Here is a 23259-nt window from a genome sequence, read left to right as displayed (position 1 = left end):
GCAATCTCCGTCGTACTTGTACTGCAGAGGTGGCTTCCCTCCCTTTGATGTGGGATGTGGCGGTGAGCCCACATCTCTCCCGACGCATATCAGCTGTTTTGAACAGCTGACATGTGCCCGGATCAGCCGCGGGTGGAATTGTGATCCACCCGCGGCTATTAACCAGTTAAATACCACTGTCAAACTGACAGAGGCATTTAACGCGAGCTTCCAGTCATCGGGCAGGAAATACACCTACCGGTGACCCGTGTCACGTGATCGTGGGTTACCGATGGGTTGGCATGAAACAAAACCGAAAAAAACTCCGGTCATTAAGGGGTTAAAACACCCCCTTTTGCTCCATTAAAAAAAAAACAAAAAAAACCAAATCAAACACACATATTGGGAATTGCTGTGTTCAGAATCGCCCAATCTATTGATAAAAAAAAAAGGATTAACCTGATCGCTAAACGGCGTAGCAAGAAAAAAAAAGTAAAAAGGCCAGAATTATGTTTTTTTGGTCGCCGCAACATCGCTTTAAAATGCAATGACCTGGAGAATCATAATGGCAGGTCAGTTTTAGCATTTAGGGAACCTAGCAAAAAAGCCAAACAAATAACAAGTTTGGGATTGCACTTTTTTTTGCAATTTCACCGCACTTGGAATTTTTTTCACGTTTTCTAGTACACAACATGGTAAAACCAATGGTGTCGTTCAAAAGCACAACTTGTCTCACAAAATACAAGCCTCACATGGCCATATTCATGGAAAAATAAAAAGCTATGGCTCTGGAAAGAAGGGGAGCGAAAAACAGAAATTAAAAACGAAAATGGTCAGGGTCTCTAAGGGGTTAAGAATGGACTGGAGAGGTGTGAAAGTGTTGGATGGGAGGATATATAAAAAAGGATGTTGCAGAAATTGAGGCAGAGATAAAAGAATATACCGGTAATAATTTTTGTTAACTCAAGGTTAAAGAAATGGGAGATACAGGAAAGGTTTTTGATTTAGACGAAGCATAAGTGTTTAAGGATTAGGTTTTAGGGACAGAGCAGAGTCAAAAGTTACGTGCAGCAAACTTGTGAGACGGGAAATGAGAAACTTTGGTTAGATCAAAGGTAGAAGAAGAGTTCAAGGTGGATATGTTGTTTAAGGAGTTTTGAGGCAAATGAGAAAAGTGATATGAGAGAGCTGAACATAGCAAGAGCTCAAGGGATGCTTTCTTGAGGAATAGTGTGATGACCTAATGTTTAAAAGAGGAAAGGAAGGTATGGATATGGGCTGGAGAAAGCCAGGGCTGTGGAGTCGGAGTTGGAGCCCATTTTGGTGGAGTGGGTGTCATGGAAATTGAGGAGTCGGAGGCTTGGCTTACCGACTCCACAGCCCTGGAGAAAGCAGTGGTAAAGTTGGGATTGCATAAGGTCAAGCACACTAGTGGAAATATGCGATTTGGAGATATGGTTGGAAAGCTTTTATATAGTGAAGGTGACAATGAAGGTTATGAAGAAAGGGCATTGACCAGTGATGCTGTGGGATTGTTGGTTAAAAAATTGTATAATGAAGTTAATCTTGACTTAGTAGTAGAAGCCACAGTCCTCTGCTAAAATGAAAAGTGGGAGAGAGCATCAGGAGAAAGTAGGGAATTCAAAGTATGAAATTACCAATTACTGTTATGGAATAGACACAATATGAGTGGTAAAGTAGTCCGGTTTAGCAGACGGGAGGAAAGACTTGTATTTGAAAACTACTTGCTTGATAGAGGGGGTATTGATAGTATTTTGTTTTTCACATGACTGGTTCCCTTTAAAGGGAACCGGTCACCCCGTTTTTTGAAGATGAGCTAAAAATAGCGTTAAATAGGGGCAGAGCTGGGCGTTACATTAGTGTCTTTGTGTGCCTTTATTACCCACCTATGCTGCCGAAATACCTTTGTAAAGTCGCCGTTTTCTGCTGTCACTCACGCTGGTCTGGTCCTATGGGCGTGGTGACAGCGCTGTTTCTCCCCCAGAATCCTACTCATCATTACGTTGGTGGCGTAGTGGTGTGCGCATGTCCAAAAGGCTAATCCACTGCCCAGGTGATGGAAAAACAGCGCGATCTGCGCTATTCAGACGTTTACCGGTGGGCGCGGCCATCTTTCCTGTGGCCGCGCGTGTGCAGATGGAGCGCTCTGCTGCCTGGGGCTTCCGGAAAATGGCCGAGGGATTCCGCGCGTGCGCAGATGGAGATCGCGGCGGTCATTTTCCTGAAGCCCCGGGCAGCAGAGCGCTCCATCTGCGCACGCGCGGCCACAGGAAAGATGACCGCGCCCACCGGTAAACGGCTGAATAGCGCAGATCGCGCTGTTTTTCATCACCTGGGCAGTGGATTAGCCTTTTGGACATGTGCACACCACTACGCCACCAACGTAATGATGAGCAGGATTCTGGGGGAGAAACAGCGCTGTCACCACGCCCATAGGACCAGACCAGCGTGAGTGACAGCAGAAAACGGCGACTTTACAAAGGTATTTCGGCAGCATAGGTGGGTAATAAAGGCACACAAAGACACTAATGTAATGCCCAGCTCTGCCCCTATTTAACGCTATTTTTAGCTCATCTTCAAAAAACGGGGTGACAGGTTCCCTTTAAAGCAGAGGGCCCCTATGCAGGAATTACTTTTGTGCCCCCCCACCCCACCCATCTTAAGTAAATTGTCATGCAACATGTTGTACAGAGATCAGAAAATCACAGTACACTTCCCACAACTCAGACACATGAAAGAAGAACAAAAACATACACATGACATCACTCCAGATGAGAGTCAGACAGAGCTCCATTTCTAATTTGAACTAAAGACAGCTACATTTAAAAAGGAGTCATATCAAAAAGGCCTGAGATAGAACAGACCAAAAACTGAGAAATATTACTTTAATTGCTAATGAAAATTACCAGGTGTGAAAAGTAGAGAGAGAGAAACACATGAAAAGATGTACAAAGGGAAAGGGATGGAAACCGACATAGTAGGATAGGTAGGGAATGGATGGTGAGAGTGAATAGTGATCGAAATAATGAGCTTTGAGGAATGGTGAAATAAGAGGTGCGGGTGAAAACAGGCATACATGTGAATTAGCGAGATGGATGATGAGGTCATGAGGCAGTGATAATAGGATGGGAGAATATAGCCCATGAGATTAGATTTTGTTATATTTCTAATGTGTAATAAAGGTGCTGCATCCAAACCAATAATTTAAATGATGAAAATAACCCTTAAATCCAGAAAAGCCAGTGGCTTAGGTGGGATTTCTTGGTCACGTTGCTGCCAATACTGTACAGAAAAGTATGTTTACATAGCTTTCCAGTTGTCACGTTTGCAAGACTTAACATCACTCTAATCCCTTCCAACCATGTGTGTAACAGCTGGTCTGTCAATACGGTAGAGGTGCTCTGCTGGATGGAAATAGCCAAGGTACTGCACGGAATCAGGTGTTGTGTCGTTATGGTAGTGTCCACCTTCACCATGATGACTGAAGCAGTGGGTATGTTCCACACGCAGGTCAAAGCCCTAAAACGTAACATATAATTGTTAGTAATAGAAAAAATATTTAGATTTTTTTGGCTACTTTATATTGACCAATATCTACACTGCTCAAAAAAAAAAAAAAAAATGGAAACACTTAACCCCTTCGTGGCCAAGCCAATTTTGACCTTAATGACCGGGCCAAATTACTCAATTCTGACCAGTGTCACTTTACGAGGTAATAACTCTGGAACGCTTCAACGGATCCACTGGATTCTGAGTATTTTTTCACATTGTACTTTATGATAGTACAAATTTGTTCAATATGACTTGGGTCTATTTGGGAAAAGTTAAAAAATGATGCAACTTTCAAATGTTTAATTATTATTAAATCAGAACGTTATGTTACACAAAATAGTTAATAAACAACATTTCCCACATGTCAACTTTACAGCTGCATAATAAACATTTGGTTTTAGTTAGTAAGTTAGAAGGGTTAAACGTTGATCAGACATTTCTAACTTTTCCAGCAAAATGTCCAAAACCATTTTTTAAGGGACCACATCACATTTTAAATGTCTATATGACACCCCTCAAAGTACTCAAAACCACATTCGAGAAGCTTATTAACCCTTTAGGAGCTTCACAGGAACTAAAGCAATGTGGTAGGTAAAAAAACGAGCATTTAACATTCACAATGGTAACAGGAGAAAACAGACACCAAAATTTGTTGTGCAATTTCTCCTGAGTACACAGATACCCTATATATGGTCGAAAACAAGATGAAATGGTCTGCAGGCGTCATGCTGCATTTGGATAGCCTCTGATGTGACTAAACAGTGAAAACCCCCAAAAGTTAGCCCATTTTAGAAACTACACCCCTCAAGGATTTTATACAGGGGTATAGTGAGAATTTTGGACCCACAGATACTACACAGACACTACACAGACTTTGACAACATTAGGTCATCATATTGCAAATTTCCATTTTTTTCATGAAAATTATTGTTTTAGCCCCAAGCTTGTAATTTTCACAATGGACAGTAGGAGAAACCGGACTCCATAATTAGTTGTGCAATTTGTCTCAAATCTGACGATACCCCATATGTGGTCAAAAACTTGTGCTTGGGCACGTGGCAGGACTAAGAAAGGAAAGGGCGCTATCTGCCTGGGATAGATTGTGAATGCTACATCGCATTTCACGGGCCCCTAATATGTGAAAACAGCAGAAACCCCCCACAAGTAACCTCATTTTGAAAACTTGAGCACTCAATGAATTCCACTAGGGGTGTAGTGAGTATTTCTTAAACCTAAAAGCATTTTATAACACTGAAATGTGGAAATATGACATTTTAGTGGTAAAAATATAAATTTTTGTATTTGCTGCAAATTTGTCAGGTACACAAGGGTTAATAGGTGAAACTACACCCCACAATTTATTGCACAATTTCTCCCAAACACGGTGCTGCCCTATATGTTGTGAGCCCTCGTGGGCAGGGTCCGCTCTCCTCCTATACCATTCGTGACTTCTATTGCTTAAGATTACCGTACTCGTTTTTATTATGTATACCCCTTTTCACATGTAAAAGCGCCATGGAATAAATGGAGCTATAAAAATAAATAGTAATAATATGTTGTCAGAAATTTTTGTTAGGCCGCACATCAGTGCTGAGAAGGAAGGAGTGCTATTTGGATTTTTGAGCACATATTTTGCTAGAATAGTTTGGGGCTCCGCAAATGTTGCCTGCAAAGATGTCAAATCAAAGGAAAAACCCCAAAAGTGACCCCATTGTAGAAATTGCACCTCTCAATGAAATAATCTACGGCTGCAGTGAGAATTTTGTAACATCCAAGCCAGGGTTTTCTTTCTGGAGAATTGCATTACATTATGCCCTTCATACAGTGTAGAGCCCCCATATATTATAGCGCCCTCATACATTATGCCCAGCTTGTGCTTCTAGCGATACGCACCCGTAAATTGGTAAAGCGAACCTGTCACCAGGTTTGGCTGATATAAGATACGGCCACCGCCTATCAGGGCTTATCTACAGCATTCTATAATGCTGTAGATAAGACCCCGATCGGACCTGAAAGATAAGAAAAATAAGTTTTATTCTACTCACCTGTGGAGCGGTCTGGTCCGACGGGTGTCACAGGTCCGGGTCCGGCGCCTCCTATCTTCTTATGATCGCCGCCCTCCTGTTTGTTTCATAGCTCCCGGGTATCGCGCTCCTGTGCAGGTGTACTTATCTGCCCAGAGCAAAGTACCGCAGTTCGCAGGTACTGGGCCTCGGACCTTTTCCCTCAACAGGGCAGATAAGTACGCCTGCGCAGGATCGCGATGCTGGGGAGCCATGAAGCAAGCAGGAGGGCGGCGATCATAAGGTGGGAGGCGCCGAACCAGGACCTGCGACACCCATTGGACCGGACCGCCCCGCAGGTGAGTATAATAAAACGTATTTTTCTTATCTTTCAGGTCAGATTGGGGGCTTAGCTACAGCATTATAGAATGCTGTAGATAAGCCCTGAAAGGTGGTGGCCGTATCTCATATCGGCCAAACCTGGTGACAGGTTCACTTTAAGTGCCTTGTCTAAATTACCATACAATAATGCCAAACATGTGACCGTCTACTGTGGTTTAGGCACAGTGGGGCTCAAAAGGAAGGGGGCATTTGGATGCGCAGAATTCACTGGATTTTATTTGAGGGGGTGGGAGCCTTGTCACTTTTCCAGAGTCTTTGTTCTACCAGTAATGTGGGAACCCACTATAGTTCCAGTGACAGATAACGGACCTGAGTGGGATCTGGTTTTGTGCTGGATAAATTGGGGTTTTTATTGGTAATATTTTGGAGTACATAATATTTTTCTATTGCGTCCAGAATAAGACGATCACATTCTTGTGTTCTATGCTGAGCACTTACGTCGGGGTTTCCGTGTAAATCCCACAAAAATGCGATTCAGGTGAAACCCCCAGCAGAAGCACCCACCATAATGAGGCAGATGAAGACACTTCGTACTCAGTTTGGCATCTGCTATGGTGGTAGCCATCTTTTTTAGGCGTTCACAGATCTGGTCTCCCACACTTGTGTGCCGAAAATCATGGGACACCGCCGGAACACAGACCAGTGGCTCCATCTGCCTTATAAGTGAGTGGTTCCATCGGGGTTTTTTTTCGGAATCGCAGTTTTGGGGAATTGGGGAATTTACATGGAAACCTTGACGTAAGCGCTCAGCGGAGAGTGCAGTATAAATGTGAGCTGAGCCTTATTCTGACTTTTGGGAGGTAGAATGGACAAATGGACAGCAGTACAATAATAGTTCTTATTTTTATTTTATAAAAAGTTTTTTTTTCTTTGACATATTCTGAGAGCTGGAACATTATTCAAATTTTTCAGACACAGAATGAACAGAAAACAGCAATTCAGCTATTGTTTTCATTTTTTTTGCGCTGTTCACCATACGGTACAAATAATAAGACCGATTTGTTCATTGGGTCAGTACGATTACAGCGATATTTTTTTTTTTGTACCATTTTAGGGCACATCATGATTTGTGATAAATTTTTATTCAGATTTTTCAAACATAGAATGAATAACAACTATCAATTCAGTTATTGGTTTTATTTGTGCCATTCACCATGCGGTAAAAATTATAAAGACCATTTGTTTGTTGGGTCGGTACGATTACAGTGATACCAGATTTGTATTGCTTTTTTATGCTTTGCCATTTTTCAGACTAAAAACAATATTTTACAAAAGTGAATTTGATTTTTTGCATAGTCTTATTATGAGAGCTGTAACTATTTTTTTGCCGACTGAAGAATATTGGGGCTTGTTTTTTGTGGGATGATTTGGAATTTTCAGTTATCCTTTTTTCTTTTTTTTTTTTTTACATATGACTGATTACTTTTTAGTGAGAAATATGTTTGTTTTGTTTTTACGGCATTTACTATACTAAATAAATAACAGGCCAAAGAGGAAAAAAATAGGTGGCACTCAGTGATGCAGTAAAACAATTTTTACTGTGGAAAATGTATAATTTTATATTTTGATCTCTGGTCTCATACACTGCAGTACTTGTGTACTGCAGTGCGTCAGTATCTCACAGACACAGCCTGTGATACACAGCTTATAGCTGGATCTCACATGCCACCATGCCCTGGGTCATCACATGACCTCAGGGTACCATAGTACCCTTCAGGACCCACAATTCTCATCGCGGCAGTCCGATGGTTACTAAGGGGGTCTTGTGACCTCCTTGCAATAACTTAAATACTGCGGTCACTATTGACAGCGGTATTTAAAGGGTTATTCTTCCCGATCGGTAGGAAACTCCGGCAGGGTCCGATACTGCAGGGTGTCAGCTGTCACGGCCCCTTAACCACTGCCGTTAAAAGGTGTTTCGGCGATCTTTAAGGGGTTAAACAACACAATGTAAGTCCAGTCAATCACACGTCTGTGAAATCAACCTGTCCAGTTATGAAGCAACACCGATTGTGAATCAATTTCTCCTGCTGTTGTGCAAATGGAACAGACAACAGGTAGAAATGATAGGAAATTAGGAAGACAACCACTATAAAGGTTCTGCAGGTGGTGACAACAGACCGTTTCTTTGTGCTCATCCTTTTTGTCTGTTTTGGTCACTTTTGCATTTGGTCATTGCTTTCACCCCTATAGGTACAGTAGCATGAGGTGGTGTCTATAACCCACAGAAGTTGCTCATGTAGTGCAGCTCAACCAGTATGGCACATCAATGCAAGCTGTGGCAAGCAGTGTAGCTGTGTCTGTCAGCATAGTGTACAGAGCATGGAGCAGATACCAGGAGACAGGCGAGTACACCAGGAGGTGTGGAGGGGGCAGTAGGAGGCAAGCAACCCAGCAGCAGGGCAGCTACCTCCTCCTTTGTGCAAGGAGTAAGTGCCAGAGCTCTGCAAAATAACTCCACCAGGCCACCAACATGCATGTGTCTGCTCAAACTGTCAGAAACAGATTTCATGAGGGTAGTATTAGGACCCGACGTCCACAAGTGGGTGTTGTGCCTATAGCCCAACACCATGCAGGGCGACTGGCATTTTCCAGAGAATACAAAGATTGGCAGATTCAATATGGGCGCCCTGTGCTCTTCACGGATGAGAGCAGGTTCACACTGAGCACATGTGACAGAGTCTAGAGATGCCGTGGAGAAAGTGCTGTTGCCTGCAAAATCCGCCAGCATGACCGGATTGGTAGTGAGTAGAGATGAGTGAACATCGTCGGCTCCCTCCTTATTCGGCAAGCTATTGCGCCTACCAAAGAAGCTGCAGTGTGACCCCAGATACCTGGAGCACTCCCGATAACACATGCAGCTGCGGCGCCGGACACTTGAATATCGGGAGCGCTCCTGGTATCGGGTTTCCCGCTGCAGCTATTCGGTAAGCTCTATTAGCGAACTGAATAAGGAGGGATCCGACAATATTCACTCATGTCTAGTAGTGAGTCTGTAATTGTGTGGGGAGGCATTACTTTGGAGGGCCGCACAGCCGTCCCATGTGCTAGCCAGAGGTACCCTGACTGCCATTGTGAAACCATATGCAGGTGCACTGGGTTCCTTCTGATGCATGACATTGCAAGGCTTCATATGGCTGAAGTGTCAGCAGTTCCTGCATGATGAAGGTATTGATGCTATCGACTGGCTTGCCCGATCCCCAGACCTGAATCCAATCAACCACATCTGGGACATCATGTCTCGTTCCATCCACCAATGCCATGTTGCACCATAGACTGTCCAGGAGTTGACTCAAGCTTTAATCCAGGTCTGGGAGGAGAGCATCTGATGCCTCATCAGGACCATGCCCACGCATTGTAGGGAGGTCATACAAGCATGTGGAGGCCACACACACTACTGAGCATCATTTCCTTGTCTTAAGGCATTTCCAATGAAGTAGAATCAGCCAGTAATTTGATTTTTCACTTTGATTTTGAGTATCATTCCAAATCCAGACCTCCATGAGATATTAAGTTTGATTTACATTGATAATTTTTAGGTTTTACTGTTCACAATGCATTCCACTATATAATTAATAAAGATCCGTACCTCCTACTCCCAGCTCCAAAACTTCTCCCAAGTTGCACCAAATCTCTGGAATGCTCTACCACAAGAAATGAGGACTAACCACAACTTATGCAGTTTCAGACACTCCCTAAAAACACATCTGTTTAGAGCGGCCTATTACTAATCAAAGTTCCCCCCCCCCCCCTTCTTTACTCGCCTGACCTAGCCCCCTGCAATGACTTCTTATTCCCAAGAATGAAGAAAAGCCTAAAAGGGAAAGCGCTTTAAGGATATAGAAGCAGTTAAGAAAAAAATAGCTGGAGGCATTTGACAGCATTAGTTCAGAAGAATATAAAAATATTTCAAACAGTGGAAAAACTTTTGGGAGAAGTACATGACCTAATGGACAGTATTTTGAAGCGGATTAAGGTTTTCAAGATGATATCTTGAATGAAAAAAAATTTAAATAAGTAATTCTAGTGTTTTTAGAAACCCCATTATACATACAGTGGGGAAAAAAGTATTTAGTCAGCAACCAATTGTGCAAGTTCCCCTGCTTAAAAAGATGAGAGAGGCCTGTAATTGGCATCATAGGTAGACCACAACTGTGAGAGTAAAAATTGAGAAAACAAATCCAGAAAATCACCTTTTCTGATTTGGCAAGATATATTTTGCAAATTATGGTGGAAAATAAGTATTTGGTCATTAACAAAAGTTCATCTCAATATTTTGTCATATATCCTTTGTTGGCAATGACAGAGGTCAAAAGTTTTCTGTAAGTCTTCACAAGGTTGGCACACACAGTTGGTGGTATGTTGGCCCATTCCTCCATGCAGATCTCCTCTAGAGCAGTGATGTTTTGGGCCTGTCGCTGGGCAACACAGACTTTCAACTCCCCCCCAAGGGTTTCTATGGGGTTGAGATCTGGAGACTGGCTAGGCCACTCCAGGATCTTCATATGCTTTTTACGAAGCCACTACTTCTTGCCCTGGCGGTGTGCTTGGGATCATTATCATGCTGAAAGACTCATCCATGTTTCATCTTCAATGCCCTTGCTGATGGCAAAAGGTTTGCACTCAAAATCTCACGATACATGGCCCCATTCATTCTTTCATGTACACGGATCAGTCGTCCTGGTCCCTTTGCAGAGAAACAGCCCCAAAGCATGATGTTGCCACCCCCATGCTTCACAGTAGGTATGGTGTTCTTTGGATGCAACTCAGCATTCTGTCTCTTCCAAACACGACAAGTTTTATTTCTACCAAACAGTTCTACTTTGATTTCATCAGACCATAAGACATTCTTCCAATACTCTTCTGGATAATCCAAATGCTCTCTAGCAAACTTCAGACGGGCCCGGACATGTACTGGCTTACGCAGGGGGACACGTCTGGCACTGCAGGATCTGAGTCACTGGCGTTGTAGTGTGTTACTGATTGTAGCCTTTGTTATGGTGGTCCCAGCTCTATGCAGGTCATTCACTAGGTCCCATCGTATGGTTCTGGGATTTTTGCTCACCGTTCTTGTGATCACTTTGAACTCACGGGGTGAGATCTTGCGTGGAGCCTCAGATCGAGGGAGATTATCAGTGGTTTTGTATTTCTTCCATTTTCTTATTATTGCTTCCACAGTTGATTTCATCACACCAACCTGCTTGCCTATTGTAGATTCAGTCTTCCCAGCCTGCTGCAGGGCTACAATTTTGTTGCTCGTGTCCTTCGGCAGTTCTTTGGTCTTCACCATAGTGGAGTTTGGAGAGTGACTGTTTGAGGTTGTGGACAGGTGTCTTTTATACTGATAAGTTCAAACTGGTGCCATTACTACAGATAATGAGTGGAAGACAGAGGAGCCTCTTAAAGAAGAAGTTAAAGGTTTGTGAGAGCCAGAAATCTTGCATGTTTTTAGGTGACCAAATACTTATTTTCCACCATAATTTGCAAAATAAATCTTGCCAAATCAGACAAGGTGATTTCCTGGATTTGCTTTCTCAATTTTGACTCTCAGTTATGGTCTACCTATGATGTCAATTACAGGCCTCTCATCTTTTTAAGTGGGAGAACTTGTACAATTGGTGGCTGACTAAATACTTTTTTTCCACCACTGTATATATCTTAATCATCAGTAATATAATGGCTTTGCTCGCACAGTGTTCAACTGACACTAAGGTGGCCACATAGATATGGTAGTTGCCCTCTTCTACTGACTTTATTAACCCCTTTATGACCTTGGACTTATAGGTTACGTCCAAGGTAGTCTCCCTCCCTTTAACACGGGCTGCGGCGCTGAGCACACATCTTTCCCGACACATGACAGCTGATCAAATCAGCAGTCATGTGTCTCCAACAACAACTGCAGGAGGAATCGAGATCCAACCGTGGCTGTTAGCATGTTAAATGCCCCTGAAAATCTCTGCAACTCGAGCACCCCAGAAGCGCATCATAAGACCCGTCCATCTGCGCCCCTTTCACGTGGTACTGCTTTTCACTGTTCTGTTTACAAACTACACCTCTCAATTAATCTAGGGGTGCAGTGAGCATGTTGACACCACATGTGCCTCACAGAAACTTATGCCATTCGGCAGTGAAGAAAGAGTAATTCAATTTTTACCACTAAAATGTTGCTTTAACCCCAAATTTTTAATTTTTATAAGGGCTAATAAACAAAATGGACCTCTCAGTTTGTTAATTTCTCCTGAGTGAGCAAACACCCTACATGTAATCGGGAGCTACTTTTGAGACACAGCGCAAAACTCAGAAGGGAATGAGCGCTATATTATAGTGCAGATTTTACGGTTATGGTTTGCACATGCCATGACCCACTGGGAGAGTGGACTTTGAGGGCCTATATATTGGAAACCATTTTAAAAACCACACCCCTTAAATACTTTGAAACTGTTATTGGGAAGTTTTTTTTAACTATTCAGTTGCTAAACAGGAATGAATGTAAAGTGGAATGAAAAAAACAAACTTTTACCTCTAAAATCTTGCTTTAGCCCCAAATTTCTCACATTTAAAACCAAACAGTGGACCCCACAGTTTGTTACATACTTTCTTACGAGTGCGGTGATATCCCACAAGTAATCAAAAAGTCCTGTTTGTACAAACGGCAGGGCCCGGAGCGGAAGAAGCAATTACAAATTGAATTTTGGAACACAAATTTGGCTGAAAGATGGTGGGCACCATGTCGCATTCATAGGGCCCCTACGATGCCTAAACAGCAGAAATTCCTCACAACTGGCCCTATTTTGGAAACTACACCCCTCAAGGATTTTATCCAGGGGGTTTAGTGAGGCTTTTCAACTCAAAAGATATTACACAGAATTTGATAACATTAGGTCATCACATCGAAAATGTCATCATTAGTGTTGAGAGCAAGTGCTCAGATATGCACAGAGTATCGCGGGTGCTTGAGTGACATGCTCAGGTCTCCGCTCCGCATGTTTCATGGCTGTTAGGCAGCCCCAAGAATATGCAGGGATTTCCGGTGTATGGCAGGCAATCCCCATATGGTTATTTTGACAGTCTAACAGCCGCAAAACATGTGGGGCGGAGACTTGAGCATGTCACTCAAGCACCCTCAATACTCAGTGCATAACAGAGCACCCCAAAGTAAACTTAAGTAGCAAGCACTTGCACACAACTAATTGTCATATCGTCATTATTTTTTATTTTTTTTTTTTACTTTTGCTAAAACTTTAAGCCCAATCCCAAACAATAAAAAAATAAAAATTATCAAATAAAAAATAATCTAAGATTATTAGCTTTAGACCACTGTTAGACCCTAAGGAACCAATAGAAAAAAAAACCTGCTGTTGCCAGGTGCCAGCCGGCAGATCTCGGCGGTCTAACTGGGCACACGCCCGCCATTTTCTTTCAAAAAGAAAGAATGGTGGGAGGTACAGGGAGGGGGGCTTGGGGACATCATTTCTCTCACCTCTGACATGTATATCATGTCAGAACAGAAAGAGAAATTATTTTAATAGCGGGCACACTTTTTTACGTGATCGCCGTTATTCATTAAAAATTTTAACCATAGGTATATTGTAAAGAGTCACAATGTTATATCGGGTAGGAATCACTGGTGCATTCTGAGCACTACAGATGCCAAAGTAACCATGCGTCTCGCATGGGGTCAGGCACACTTTTCCTATCAACACAAGACTGGTCCCCAAGGCTCCTTTGGTGACAATTAATGCCCAGAGTGTACTAGTGTGGTCATGACCATTGTAAGACAGTAGAGAAGAAAATAAAAAAAGACTTACAGGATCATGAGATACAAACACAGACTGACAAATTAGAGGAGCCTTCATGTCATAAAAGTTCAACCAGCGATCTACATCTTCATCTGTGTTTAAGGGACAGGCAGAAAACTCACGAGGCTGTGGAAAAATGCAATTTATAGAGGCTGTCTGAACTATTAAAATATACAATATACCAGGCATGTCAAACTCAGAGTACCCCGAGGGCCACATGAGTAACAAGAGGTTATGAGAAATGAAGATGACGGCAGCACTCACCATTCTTCTGTTTAGGTCACTTTATTATTCCATACTCTTCACAGCACAAGGGTGTATTTACAGGTTAGTGTGGCAGCTGAACTGTAAATACACCCTTGTGCCGTGAAGAGTATGGAATAATAAAGTGACCTAAACAGAAGAATGGTGAGTGCTGCCGTCATCTTCATTTCTCATATACACTAGGATGTGTTTCTTCGGCTTTAGCACCCAGAATTCAGCCGACCAGCGAAGTGTATTGATTCACATGCTCACAGTGTGACGGACCAGTAGTGCGGGTCGCTTGTTTCTTTTTTGTTTATAGTAACAAGAGGTTGTTGCGAGGGCCGCACACAGCAGCTAATGTCACACACGTATTTTAACAGCAGTCATGAAAACAAGATATGAAGTAGTAATATGTAACAGCAACATATATTTGCAGTGCGCAACAGCAACTAATATATTTAACAAAAATACAGCAATTAAAAACTAAACATTTATTTGCTATCATTTTTTTCAATCATTAGTGTTTTGTCCTGAGGCTTGACACCTCTTTGTGCTAACAATTGTTGGTATATCAGGCTGAAATGACAACACAGTGCCTACTTTGATCAAAGGTGATACGTGGTGATCAGTCAGCCTTGTTCTCTGAGAAGATTTTGTTAGTTTCATAAAAGAAAATAACTGTTCGCAAACATAGGTTGAACCAAACATTGCCATAATCTTTGTGGCAAACTTTTTAAAGTTGTTAAACTTTTCCGGAAGGTATGAAAAGAAACCAGGTATTCCCACTTCAAGATACTTTGCTCTGAGGCCATGTGCACACGTTCAGTATTTTTCACGTTTTTTCGCTATAAAAACGTGATACAAAACGCGAAAAAAACGCTAACATATGCCTCCTATTATTTACAGTGTATTCCGCATTTCTTGTGCAAATGTTGCATTTTTTTCCGCGAAAAAATCGCATCGCGGAAAAAAAAGCAACATGTTCATTAAAAATGCGGAATTGCTGGGATTCCGCACACCTAGGAGTGCATTGATCTGCTTACTTCCCGCACGGGGCTGTGCACACCATGCGGGAAGTAAGCAGATTATGTGCGGTTGGTACCCAGGGTGGAGGAGAGGAGACTCTCCTCCACGGCCTCGGCACCATATAATTGGTCAAAAAAAAAGAATTAAAATAAAAAATAGTGATATACTCACCTTCGATGTCTTCCTGCCTCTCAGGTGCATGCTGCCGCTTCGGTTCCTATAGCTGGTGTGCGGTGAAGGACCTGCGATGACGTCGCGGTCCTGTGATTGGTCACGAGACCGGTCATGTGACCGCTCACGTGACCGCGACGTCATGGAAGGTCCTGCGCACACACACCAGCTATAGGAACGGACGCCGCTGAGGAGACCAGCTGTCTGCAGGTGAGTATAAGCATTTTTTTTAATTTTTTTTATTATTTTTAAACATTCTATCTTTTACTATAGATGCTGCATACGCAGCATCTATAGTAAAAAGTTGGTCACACTTGTCAAACACTATGTTTGATCGCTACAGATCACTTGGAAAACTTTAGCATTCTGCAAGCTAATTACGCTTGCAGAATGCTAAAAAAAACCGCGAAAAAACACGGAAAAAAAAAAATAATGCGGATTTCTTGCAGAAAATTTCCGGTTTTCTTCAGGAAATTTCTGCAAGAAATCCAGACGTGTGCACATACCCTGAGTGTAGAATCAGATTGTATTTCTAAAAGTTCCATCTGCAGGCTTTCTTCTGCCTTTGCAACATCAAAGGTGAATGGTGCTGAGAATAATGCAAACTGATGCTCAAAAGATGAGAAATCACAAAATCTTTCCTGGAATTCCTTTGACAATAGCTTCAGATGACTGTCATACTTAGCAAAGATGAGTACAGACTCAGTATTAGCTGTGTTTTTTAACTCTTTGCACGTAGGAAAATGAACTAAATTTTCATTTGACAACTGCGACTTCCATAAGCTTAGTTTTGCAAGGAAGCACTTGATATCATCATACAGATTAGTGATGAGTTTGTTTTTACCTTGTAATTTCAGATTAAGATCAGTTAAATGTGCAGTTATATCCACAGCAAAAGCCAGGTCTTGTAGTAAACCAGACGGAAAACTGCTGCGAATCCGCAGCGGCCAATCCGCACCGTGTGCACACAGCCTAACAGTGAGAGAGAGGCCAGAACGAGGCTCCCATAGACTCACATTGATTAGTGACCTCTGCGCTGCTCCATGAAACACTGGAGCCTTGGACAGGCCACAAACTGCAGGAGCCGGAGCCGAGCGGAGACTAAAACAGATGAAAACGCCAGAAGGTGAGTATCAGACAGGGGGCAGGGGATGCGGATTATCAGCACCGCTCCTGCAATGAAATAAAAAATAATGCTGGCGTGGTGCTGTAAATGTGATGCAGCTCGTGGTTACTGTATGGGGGCTCCTTATACTAATACTCATAAAAGGCCCAGGTGGTACGTATCAAAAGCCCCCGACCCCCCATCTCCAGCCTCCCCAGATAGCAAATATTATGTGATGGAGTACATATAATATCAGAACTAAACATTATAATATTCAGCCCCCAGTGACCTGTCCCCCCTCCCCCGCTTCAGTCCCAATACCCCCATCAACTCACATCCACCCACTCAGTGCCCTGTCCCACCTCACCCACCTTCTGCCCTCACAACCAACAAATGGTCTCACATTCACCCCTCAGTACCCTGTCCCCCCTCACTCACTTTCAGCCCCCACAATACCCCAACGGTCTCAGTGACATACCTGAATTTAATAAACCTAAAATGTTCCATCCCCAGCACTTACTGATAACTTTGCACTGCAGGCAGGACCAGGAAGTGTGAGTGAAATGCAAGTTGTGGGCACTTGGACCCAGCGTGCCTGAGCCAATCCCAGCGTGCACAGAGTGAAGAAAACTGCAGCCATGGGAAAAGCTTCATGATCAGGTCAGAGGGGCGAAACCATTCACTGCAGGGGGAAGACTCTGCAGCCGGCCACTGTGCTAGCAGCGTGCAGAGTCTCCGTCAGACGGGAGCAGACATTATACTGCTCTGCTCCTATGCGGTGTTCTGCCTCGTCACAGAAGTGGCCCTGGCTCCCAGTGGGCCCCTTCATGTGACAGGGCCCGGGACGATGGCCCCCTCTGGCCCCCTAGTAGCTACGCTAACAGCATCAATGGCAGGTTACATACAGATGGTGTTCCACCAGTTCATAGAGTAACAGCTCTCCATTTGCATCACAATTATTTATAATCTGAGTGCTCACCCCTCTCTTTAGTTTTTAATGGTTACATACAGGAGGGCCACTCACTTGCTTGGACTTTGCCTGTGCGGCAGTGGGTCCCTTCTTCCTCAGCACGGTCACAGTATCCCAGTCACTCTCAGCCACAACTCTTCCTCCGCTCACAACAAAACTGACTTAGGTGATCAGCAGCCACGCGAGCCGCAGATGTACAAAACTCACGATCAGCAATTCCGGGTCGTCATTCATTGGCCCATATCCCTGCATATGACCTGCTTACGTGATCAGCAGCCGACCAAAGTACACGCGTCATGAATTGACACGGAGCTAGTTGGTCGGCTGCTGATCACGTAAGCAGGTCATATGCAGGGATATGGGCCAATGAATGAAGAGCCGGAAGTGCTGATCGTGAAGTTTTGAGCATCTGCGGCCCGCACAAAAGTCTCAAACTTTGTGTTTAGAGACAAAGTTTGAGACTTTGTGAGGGCCGCAGATATGCCTGTGAAGGGCCGCATGCGGCCCTCGGGACGCGTGTTTGACATGCCTGCAATATACCACAATGTGAGGACACCCCTTCCCAGGAAAGTGATAATCTAAAATTATTTTTCTTCACTATAAATTAAGCACATATACTTCACAAGGCTATTGTATAACTTTCTGCAGAAAGGAGAAAGCAATTAGAACACGAAGGGAACAATCAGATTGCCTTATAACTTGGAAGGGGATTGCAATGGAATACTTAGACAAGGCTGGTGGCTCTCATGACCAGAGTGAAAAAGCATACATTTCCTTGCACCCGTCACACTTTGGTTAGGAGAGCCAATGTAAGGAGGTTGCTTTCCCTGCTCCTTGCCTGGAACCACATAGTCAGACAGCTGGGTTGTTGGGGGGGGAAGACGTTCTGCCATGGACAGAGGGGACCAGGGGACTGCTGGGAAGAGAGAGGGGAGTGGTCAGAAAAGAGCGGGAGAGCAGAGAGAAGGCAGCGCGCCAAAGAGAGGGCAGGCTGCAGCGCCGTGCTCCCCTAAAAGTAGTGCTCCCCGTGAGGGCACTGAGGCTGAGATACCCACCAGAGTGAAGGCTGGATGTGGGGGAGTAGATTTGGAAGCCTCCTGAATCAGAGACAGTGACTGTGCAGCCCTGATGACCGCAGTGACAAGCAAAGATCCCTGAGTGTGATAAGTAACTGTCCAGTGTGTGTGTGACAGCGTTATTACAGAGAGACTGTCAGCCTGGTACACAGAGGCTCCTGCAGCAGCGACGGAGGCTGTGCTATTTCCTGGTTCCAGTTTCACTTTGAGAAGAACAGGCTGCAGAGGCTTAACCCCGGACTTGCCAGGAGACACAGAAGAGACTTCAGGATCTCAAGCCCTGCTGGTGACTGTATCCACATTGGGAAAAAAGGACCCTCCAGTCAGGACCTCCCTGGGCTGATAAGTTACCAGAACACTCGTTAACCCTTTTGATTCCGCTTAATTGTTTACTGTTTGACTCCATTAACCCCCTGTTTACTCCCTGCGAGGAGAATTTTACCCCTGTTAATAAATTCCCCTCAGCAGTTGGTCTGTCTGTTCCGTGGTGACATACGCAACCCTGCACTCTATTACACTTGGCGTAGTCGGCAGGATGTCATACGGTAGCGCGGAAGGGGCAGACCAAGCAGTTGAGGGAGGTCCCAGGTCTAGCATCTCCCTGGGAGCCATGTTAGCTAACCTGCCAAAATTTTCAGGGAGTAATGTCATGTTGTGGGGTTGGACGGAGCGCATCCGAGGGATGATGCGGATGCATCCTATGACACCGGCTCTGCAGGCGGAAATAGCTGTGATGGCCCTAGAGGGGGATGCATGGGACTCTGTTATGCTCAGACCCCCCCAGGCGAGAGATACCCTGGACAAAGTATTACGTATACTTGAGGAGACGCATGGGGACCCCACTGACGTAGGGGAGCTGCGCATGCGACTGTTCCGCCGGGTACAAAGAGAGGGGGAGACAGTGACTCAATATATGAACGCACTGCAAGAGCTTCATACTGCCATTATACGGAAGGACGGCGTAGGTGTGGGGACAGTTGACGTTGTGCTGCGAGACCAACTGGTGACAGGCTTGCGAGACGTGTTGATGAAACAGGCCCTGCGAGAGCGCATGCGCGTAAAGCTAGATATGACTTTCTCTGAGGTCGGGAGTGAGGCACGCACGCGCGAGCAAGAGCAAGGGGTGGTAGGGCCAGTGGGAAAGGTATGGAGCAGGGAGGTAACAGCCCCTCAATGGGTAGAAGACTTGAAGAAGGAGGTTAAGCGAGTCCGTGAGGAGGTGGCTGAATATAAGAAGATCCGTGCTGCAGAGTACAGCCCTCCAGTGCGAGAAAGAGAGACCGCCCCCCAAAGTGAGACTAGTGCCGCTCGGCGAAGACGACTGCCTAGATGCTACAACTGCGGAGCACCCAGTCACAATTAAGAGGAGGCGATGTGGACCCGAGATTTCCAGCTGAAGATAAGAAGAATCTGGGAGGAGATTGAGATTCTGGGGAAAGCCCTTACTGCCGTTTTGGGGACCAGCGGCATACCCCGAGGTAACATGCGGAAACCGCCAGAAAGAGATAGAGGAGAGGTGCGCAGCATGAAGAAGGCTTCGGTGGTGGCCCCAGAGTGTAACTCCATATCCTGGGGGGGGAAGAGCAACCGCAGATGAGAGATGTCCCCCGCCGAGGTCGACGATCCAGACTGAAGCGCCCTCCAGACCGATGCAGACGCGAGTGCTGGTCGTGCAGAAAGGTGGGACACATGTCCAGAAATTGCCCTACCCGAGAAGAGCGGTGGCAGAGATCCGCTCACCCCTCTGAGGGTCCTGCTAACTGGAGGGAACGTCGCCCCTGGAGGGAATGGTACGGCAGGAAGAGAAGAGTTCCACCTAGGACAAGACAGTATCACAATGTCAGACGCCAAGGAGAGGTGGAGAAGGTGTCAAGCATCTCTGGTGAAATGACTGCGCTGTCCCAATGCGTAAAGGCGAACCTGGTGGATCTACAGCCTGGGTCTGAAGGTTTTGTTGGTGAGACTCAGTCCGGAGGAAAGAAAGTGACGTTCACTCAAGAAGACCACCGAAGTGCTTTACTACCTTGCCCAGCACGAGTTCCCGAAGAGGGAGAGAAAGTGCCAAGTGTTCCTGCGACACTCGTTTTCAAGGCCCGAGCCAATGAGGAGAAACCACTGATGTCATCCCCTGAGGTGAAGAATGTGCTGGCTGTCAGCTCACCAGCTCCTGATCGGACAGGGGAAATGGAACAGCTGTGTGAGACAGGGCGTGTGGTTGAGAAGCCCTGGGAAGTGATGTCCGCAGAGCCCGGCACAGATGACAAAGAGTCCGGCCTGCATGGTCTTAATTCATCTGACTCAAGCTTCGACGAGAATGCTCCTGTCAAAGAGAGGGGGAGCTATGGAGAAGGATTGCTTGTACTAAGCCCCCAGACTGAGGAACCTGAGCAAGAAGCCCCTACGCAAACACCTGCCACCGGCAAGGCTAAGAAGAAGAAGAAAAAGAAGAAGAGGACAGCAGTTGTTGATGAAGCAGAGAAAGCATATCTCAACCTGACTGATGAACAGCTCCTAAACCATTTAGTTTGGGAGTATGTGCAAGAAGAAAGGCAGAAGGAGATGCAAGGATTGCCAGTATCTGACTCCCCTCAGAAGAACAAAGAGAAGCACGAAGAGACCTCGCCCGTGGAATGGCGAGCTTTAAGAGAGGGGGAATGTAAGGAGGTTGCTTTCCCTGCTCCTTGCCTGGAACCACATAGTCAGACAGCTGGGTTGTTGGGGGGGAAGACGTTCTGCCCTGGACAGAGGGGACCAGGGGACTGCTGGGAAGAGAGAGGGGAGTGGTCAGAAAAGAGCGGGAGAGCAGAGAGAAGGCAGCGCGCCAAAGAGAGGGCAGGCTGCAGCGCCGTGCTCCCCTAAAAGTAGTGCTCCCCGTGAGGGCACTGAGGCTGAGATACCCACCAGAGTGAAGGCTGGATGTGGGGGCGTAGATTTGGAAGCCTCCTGAATCAGAGACAGTGACTGTGCAGCCCTGATGACCGCAGTAACAAGCAAAGATCCCTGAGTGTGATAAGTAACTGCCCAGTGTGTGTGTGACAGCGTTATTACAGAGAGACTGTCAGCCTGGTACACAGAGGCTCCTGCAGCAGCGACGGAGGCTGTGCCATTTCCTGGTTCCAGTTTCACTTTGAGAAGAACAGGCTGCAGAGGCTTAACCCCGGACTTGCCAGGAGACACAGAAGAGACTTCAGGATCTCAAGCCCCGCTGGTGACTGTATCCACATTGGGAAAAAAGGACCCTCCAGTCAGGACCTCCCTGGGCTGCTAAGTTACCAGAACACTCGTTAACCCTTTTGATTCCGCTTAATTGTTTACTGTTTGACTCCATTAACCCCCTGTTTACTCCCTGCGAGGAGAATTTTACCCCTGTTAATAAATTCCCCTCAGCAGTTGGTCTGTCTGTTCCGTGGTGACATACGCAACCCTGCACTCTATTACACCAATCCCTGCATTCCGAGTTTTACGTCCTTCTGACCAAATGTGAGATTTTTATCATGGTTATATAAAAATAGGAATTTTTGTGTACTCACCGTAAAATCCTTTTCTCCGAGACATTCATTGGGGGGGACAGACCGTGGGTGTATTCTGATGCCACTAGGAGGCTGACACTAAGTGATACAAAAAAAGTTAGCTCCTCCCCTGCAGTATACACCCTCCTGCTGGCTCTCAGCTAACCAGTTCGGTGCAAAAGCAGTAGGAGATCAATAACAACATATGAGAGTATAGTATGTCAAATTATATATGAGAGTATAGTATATCAAATTATGAGAGTATAGCATGTCAAATTATATATAAGAGTTTAGCATGTGAAATTATATATGAGAGTATAGCATGTTAATTATAAAAAAAAAGCACAAGCTAATAACAGAATGGGAGCTGTGTTCCCCAATGAATGGCTCGGAGAAAAGGATTTTATGGTGAGTACACAAAAATCCCTATTTCTCCTTCGCCTCATTGGGGGACACAGACCGTGGGACGTCCCAAAGCAGTCCCTGGGTGGGGACAACATCAGATCAGACCCTGTGTAACGCTACTTACAAGTGCGCCACCGCGGCCTGCAGAGTCGGCCTGCCCAGACTCACGTCTGCGGAAGTCTGGGAGTTATAGTGCTTCAAGGATGCATGCGGACTGGATGAACCCACAAAGCTGACAGACGTGCTTTGCTGACGTCTGGGGTCTAGAACCCAAGAAACCTCGATTGATCGAGTGGAGTGAAAATAGGCTGACGTCTAACACGGAAGGATTGCTGGATGTGTAAAGAATCCACCAGGCTAACATTCCCGAAGACACGGCTAAGCCCTTCCTGAAAAAAAGCCAGGAAGCCCAAATGAGGTGTCCATCCTCTCGAAGGACGCCGTCCTCGACACGTACCTACTCAGGGCACTCACATTGTCCAGGGAATTGAGCACCCATTCCATTTTGTGGACTGGAGCCGAAAGAGAAGAGGGAAGAACGATGCCCTCGTAACAGCGGAAGTACGATACCACCTTGGTAACAAGGGACGGGGATGGGCTGAGGACAACCTTGCCTTGATGGTAATAAGGAAAAAAGGTCTGATGGAACAGAACAGCCAGCTCCGAAGACTCATCTGAATTGACTTGGACAATGCGGATGTCCCAGGATCACTGGGCCCTTCCTGCTTCCCAAAGACTCTCGGAACTAGTGGAAGAGGTGTGATGGAGCTGGTATCACAGAAGAACCAGAGCATGCACTGCGATGGCTTTTGGATCTCGAGGTCCAACCATGAACTCAAGTACATTGGCATTCAGGCTGGACACCATCCGATCTACATCTGGAGTGTTCCAGTGAAGGCAGATATGTTAGAAGACTTCCGGATGAAGCTCCCACTCACTTGAGGCGAGACCCTGGCGGCTAAGGAAAAAACTGCCGCCCAGAGTTGTAATCCCCG

At 45.3% G+C, this 23259-nt stretch overlaps 1 protein-coding gene across 4 annotated transcripts in view; it reads right to left on the bottom strand.

Annotated features, from left to right (window-relative positions):
• Window positions 1-2304: 2304 nt before the first annotated feature.
• The window catches only part of BKGD (beta-keto-L-gulonate decarboxylase), a 54967-nt gene continuing 34012 nt past the window's right edge, over window positions 2305-23259 (bottom strand). For 3 of the 4 annotated variants that reach the window (XM_077296444.1, XM_077296445.1, XM_077296447.1), the window contains 2 exons: window positions 13766-13882; window positions 2305-3519 (listed from right to left, as the gene is read on the bottom strand). In XM_077296444.1, the coding sequence (XP_077152559.1) occupies window positions 3346-3519; window positions 13766-13882 (291 nt within the window). In that variant the 3' untranslated portion in view covers window positions 2305-3345. The remainder of the gene's footprint in view (window positions 3520-13765; window positions 13883-23259) is intronic. The other variant, XM_077296446.1, reaches the window with a different exon arrangement.

Source organism: Ranitomeya variabilis, chromosome 3, assembly GCF_051348905.1.
Source record: "Ranitomeya variabilis isolate aRanVar5 chromosome 3, aRanVar5.hap1, whole genome shotgun sequence".
Classification (NCBI taxonomy): Eukaryota; Metazoa; Chordata; class Amphibia; order Anura; family Dendrobatidae; genus Ranitomeya; species Ranitomeya variabilis.
The sequence above is the reverse complement of the archived record's forward strand: the minus strand, read 5'-3'. Positions and strand labels throughout refer to the sequence as shown.